Below are 5,887 nucleotides of genomic sequence, written 5' to 3' on the forward strand. Positions count from 1 at the left end.
GCTGTCTTGTGCAGTTTTAATTCTCCACAGATCACAGACGATTAACAGTGTGTGCAGCCAACTCTCTCAACCCACTGGTCTCTGTGGGCTTCCATGAGAAAAGGGGCCATCGTCTTTGCACTCTTACTCTCAAACTGTAAAAGTTGAGGAAGCTTTTCACTTTGCTGCTCTGCTACTGTGCTGCCTGGACTCCTATGGACCCCCGTACTGTACCCCTACAGTGGCTGAGAAGCAGGGGAGCCTGGTGGAGGTAAAAAGATTTTCATGGAATTATAAGAACAAGTGCTTTTGGATGTGCATTATAAGACATTATAAGATCAAGTCCCCAGCCCCCCCACCCCCACCCCACCCCCTGCATGGGTAGGACTGGAACCACTGCGGGAAGCTGGCTCTCCAGTATATACTGCAGAACATTAAACAACTCTGATTCCCAGAGAACACCAAAAGCTCCCGTCTTTGTGCACTGTCAGCAGGTGAGCCGGTTTGTAGCCACTCGACATGGAGAGGGAGAGAGTGTGGAGCCAAGAGGAAAGAGGAGGTGGAGGTGGAGGTGGAGGAGGAGGAGGAGGAAGATATGAGCAAGGGACGGCATACAGAGCGTTTAGGTTTTAAATGCCAGCTATGTTATAATGAGCTTAGCTCTGGTCCATAGGCCTAACATACTTATTTGCACATCTCTTTTATTATGTGTCTGTTCCCAGTTCCCTGCTGCTCTCTTAGCTCTGTCAGACAGGGAACGTTGGCGGGAAGCACAGCCGGCTCGTCGGGGGTGTCCGGGAGCGTTGCCCAGGGGAGGCCCACGGATAATTACAAACCATTCAGCAAACACAGCCAGTCAGCAAACACCACACTGGAGTCACACGGAGATCCAGCCAGTCAGCACACAGAGTCACACAGAAAGACAGCCAATAGGCAAACAGGGCTAGAGAGTAAGAGACCATCAGTAAACAGTCACAAACAGAATTAAATTAGATCCAATCACGATAAAGATTGAACATTTGTATTACAGAAATATAATCAGCAAACAGAGCACCTAGTCACAAAGGATATAATCTGAGAGGGAGCTGGATATAGCAAAACCTTGACGAGGACCAACCAATGAAATTGTATATGGTCTCACAAATTTTAATGAGGTTCATAAATAAAAGGGAAAATTATGCCTAATCACTTAACAATGAAGACAATAAAGAAAGGCTTTAAGGAGGGCGTAAAATTGGTGTCCTCATCCTCCCTCTTGTACCCATCATCCACATCGTCCTCTTCATCATCATCATCATAATCATAATCATCATCACAGCTGATGTAATTCCATTTTCCAGGCTTAGTTCTAATTATCTGCCATTAGTGAATGTCACCCCTATGTGTGTGTGTGTGTGTGTGTGTGTGTGTGTGTGTGTGGGTGGGTGGGTGTGTGTGCATGCATTTGTGCGTGTGTGCGTGCTTGTGTGGTGTATAACTGTGCATGCTCCACTGCAGTGATAAGGCAAAATAGCCTTCCCTTCAGCGCTGACAGTCTGTCTGAAGAGAGGTGGGTTAGGGTTAGGGTTAGCCTTAGACAGAATGAAGGGCCCTCTCTGAAGAAATCTGCGTAGCTCAAACTTCAATCATGTCCTTCATTCCTGGAGCTTCCCTAAACAGGGAGCGGAGAATTATTAACAGTACAGCCACAGAGAGTAACAGTGCTGCACTACCTTTGACTTTCGACTTCAGAGGTGTGAGTGGTTTTCCCTCCACCCCTGGAGAGGCTGGAGAAAGACCATCATTATATATTAATAACACCAGAGACTTCTCCCCGGCCCAACTGCCACTGTTTGTGCCCTTTATTGATTTCTCACTGAAATCGTTTGATGAGAGTATAGGGACTGACACTTTGATTGCGTTTACCGTTAGTGTGTGTGTGTGTGTGTGTGTGTGTGTGTGTGTGTGTGTGTGTGTGTGTGTGTGTTTGTCCTACACTAGTATGTTCTGCATTGTCTGCTTTCAAGACAGGACAGTATGACTCTCCTTTGAAAAGGCATACTTCAGTATCTTGTCATGTTTTCCATTATTTTCTGTGTCTATCTCATAGTCTCTCTTTCCTTAACTTTATCTCTCTTTATCACTTTGCACAAATGTTTCCCCCCTCTCTTTCTCCCCCTCCTGTTTTTGTTTTTTTTAACACTATTGTTTTACAAATTACAGCCCTGGCATTTTGGTAAGGGCATCTCACTTGGTTGGTTCTTCACAGCTCTGTGCATCTGTCCTGCTGCCACTCCATGCGTGAAAACTCAAAAACACGGCCAAGAGGGGAAAAAATAGACCCAGTCAGAACAATGGAACACAAACAGAGCTGGAACAAAACAACACACACACATACGCATGCAGACACGCACACACGCACACACGCACGCACGCACACACACACACACACACACACACACACACACACAGGGCTGTGTACACATTTTCTTTCTCAGCACAATCAGAGGGATAACAAACTGTTTTCCTGGACGCTGCTCCTCTCTACTCTTCTCCAGTTGATCAGGTTCCAGTGACTCCCATGGCCTCCGGAGAAAGCATCTGGTCCAGCCACAGCCAGTGCTGGACATGTGGCCACCAACTAGCCCACCTCTCAGCTCAGCAGCCTTTACATGTCTCTGGATGTGCTGTTTGTTTTACCTTTTTCATTAAACATCTGGCAGTCTTCCGGGAAACATACTGATGATATTGAAGTCACGCCTCATGTACAGGAGAATGCAGAATTTTATTACAGCGTCTGTCAATAGCCCGCAAGGATATAGGTTAACATTGGCCACCCCTGCCAATTGTGCTTAGAATGCTCTATTTGCACGTTGAATGCACTTTTTCAAATGGGAACATTTACTCCTGAGGGTAGAAAGACATTTTGTAAGGTCATTAGTAACGGCTATATATTTTGTCAGAGAAAGCATATGTCAAGTCAATGTGTCCATTTTGGCTTTTGATAGGCATTTAATAACACTGTTGACATTGTCAATGAATATTTGATAAAGGAACTCAAGAGTGGCCTGTTTCATTTGTGTGGCAGAATCAATATTGTACTGTTTTTATGCAACTAGATGTCTGAGATAACCAGATAAGACAATGTTTCCATTTATTTGAGGCACCCCTTATTGGGCAGTATGAAAGTGATGAGTGTTACTCTACAGTAAAATCTACCCATCTGCCCTGTCCAGGTAACAATATGGGTACATATACCTGTTACAATAATCGAATGAAATAATTCTAAACAAAAATGTTTTATAATGTTAATGTTTATTGCATATTACATATGAATTCAAGTGCAAATATGTACCTGTGACAGGGTGAGAGATGCATATACGGCAACCATGTTTGTGGCACCATATGTTGGAGAAATAAGCAGATTACATTGATCAGGCTGACATGCTTCAAATTCAGCCCAGATGTTTCATTTGGAGTCCCTTTGAAACTGGTGTCACAACACGCGATTAGATGACTGTGAGGAGAGAGAGGAGGATTAGGTTACATTCATTCATTCCACCACACATTTATATTTGTAGGCCTCCCCACAAGTGCGTTTCGAGTTTTGCTCTGGTTTCGTTATTAGAGAGTGAAGTCTCGAGGGCCGGACTACGGAGGAGGGGTTTGGGTACGAGCGGTATGGTTGCAGTGGTACAGCATCCGCGCGAGGAGGGCAGAACTGAACGGAACGGAACAGAACAGAACACTGTCGTGGAACGCGCCGCGCGTACCGAGGGGACACACTGAGTGACAGCTTCGGAGGCACGAGGCGCCCCGCGCGGCACAAGAGCGGAGCCAGCTAATCTGTCCACTGCACCGCTCTTGTCAAAAGCATCTGTGCGAAATAACCCTCTTCATGCAGATCAGCTTTTAAACTAGGGCAGGAAACGTAGGCTTTATCCCCTCGCCACGGCGACGGAGCCTCGCAGTCGATAAGAAGGAATCAAGGGGCTTTATACAGCAGGCAGGCGATACTGTAACACCCTTTCAATCTAAACAGGACACAGTCTGGAGGTAACCATCCATTTCTTTTTAACTTCTTCAAAGGCAAGGATACACATTTCTTACAGACCGATTGGTGTTGGCAAAACAGAGAGAAGAAAGGAAGATTTTTGTTTTATCTGGAATACATTCTGGCTTTCAAAGTGTCTTTTTGTGGATTTTGTTGTGTCTTTGTATAACTGGACAGTAGTCTCCATACAGTAGTATAATCTCAGAGGGCGCTGCATTTTACTGGTCCTTCCCTGGTGGGGGTAAGGGACAAAATAATTGAAGACAACCGAGAAAAATTTGAAGTTCTGTAAGTGCGTAATATGAGCTCACTATGTGTGTGGTTGTAGTTTCCCCATCGCTCCTTCTAGAACCGTAGCCCGTGTGGTCGAGAGGTAGTTTTAGCTTCTCTCCCTCTATGCGTGAACATTTTATACCCCTAGTATCTATGGAGTAGATCAAACGGAAAGACACTAAAAGAGCGCTTTCCTTCTCCGTCGCCTGGTACCAACAGGCGGTTCTGGTCGAAAGCTTCTCCAGAGAATGGTAAATGACCGATGGGGAATCATGAACAGCACTTCGGAACTCGAAGATGGACAACGGCATAAAAATCAGGTACGTCCGCATTCGAGTTTCCCCTTTCTCCAGCGCAGCTGTGCGCAGCTATAGACTAATATTGGCGACGGAATGGTATGCACAGTTGTGTACCGTTGGCGCAGTATTGCTCAGCAGAGCACTGTGGAAATAGAGCCGCTGGGCAGCTCTTCTCCCCAGGTTAGACACTTCTTGTTCCTGTCACACTTCGTAAACCCACCCGTAGATCAACTGGATGCCTAATAGGCTATTTTGTTTCGCGTAATGCATGCTTCGGAAGAGAGAGCGCTGGTCTCTTGAGCCACAATCTCTCTACACATAGAGGCGCTAGGAACGCGTAGACATTTCGCACTTTGTCGGTGATATTGAATAATCCCTCCACCCCCGACTTGAAGCCAGTGTATGGATTCAATGGTACTGATTCTGGCTTGCGCATCGCCCCGCTTTGCTCCTACGCGCTTGCACCTTGTTAAAGTACTCCGTTTTGTTCAAACATTTGCTTTCGTGATCTCGTTTAAGTGTGTCTTGGGGGTGATGAAACATTAGCATCTCCTAATTGCCATGAACAACCCGCGGTAAAAAAAAAAAAGCCTAGTCTGACCCCATGCTCAAATGAGTTGAGACGGGAGCTGACGTGCGGTGCTTTGCAGCCGCTCGAAATCACTTTGGGGAATAGTTAATGTGTGATCGCAAGGTCAGTGGAGGGTTGTGTTATAACGGGGGACTCTGGAGCTGTAAATGCGTTGGTGAAACATTAATTGGGGGGAAGGATTTGGGGTTGTGGTCGCTGCTTGCGGGTACATTGGGGAAAAATCTGCAAAATGTTGAGCCTACCCATCTAAGTACCTACGCTACTTGTTAGATATCAGGTTTAGCCATTGTAACAATCGGCCAGATTATTGTATTTTTTTTAATTAGAAAAGTGATGTTTGAAATGTGATATGTGGTGTTAAATGTGATGTGGTGCAGGATTTGAGAACAGGGTCTGGATGGTGGAGGGGAGGTGGTGCGTAGAGGTGTCTACTCCCCCCCCCCCCCACCCACCCACCCACGCCACATGCCAATCTTGGCGCACACTCAGAAAAATATGAATTAATTGCATTTGGCCATTGATACCACGCACGCGCACACGCGCACGTTGCACGCACACAGACATTCACAGGTGTGTACAAATGAATGACTTCAATGTGAGGGACTGGACACAGGTTCTGTCGCCTCTCTCTCTCTCTCTCTCTCTCTCTCTCTCTCTCTTTTCTTTCCCTCTTTCTCTCTCTTCTCTCTCGCTCTCTCCCTCTCCCTCTAT

The 5,887-nt window shown here is 46.1% G+C and overlaps 1 protein-coding gene across 1 annotated transcript in view; it reads left to right on the forward strand.

Moving 5' to 3' along the window:
- Positions 1–4,533: 4,533 nt before the first annotated feature.
- fibcd1b (fibrinogen C domain containing 1b) overlaps positions 4,534–5,887 on the forward strand; it is a gene marked incomplete at its 5' end in the record, with an annotated part of 76,010 nt that continues 74,656 nt past the window's right edge. The window contains one exon of the mRNA XM_083669760.1: positions 4,534–4,605. Coding sequence (XP_083525886.1) covers positions 4,534–4,605 — 72 coding nt within the window. The remainder of the gene's footprint in view (positions 4,606–5,887) is intronic.

This window comes from Argentina silus (genome assembly GCF_951799395.1).
Source record: "Argentina silus genome assembly, chromosome: 5".
Lineage (NCBI taxonomy): Eukaryota > Metazoa > Chordata > Actinopteri > Argentiniformes > Argentinidae > Argentina > Argentina silus.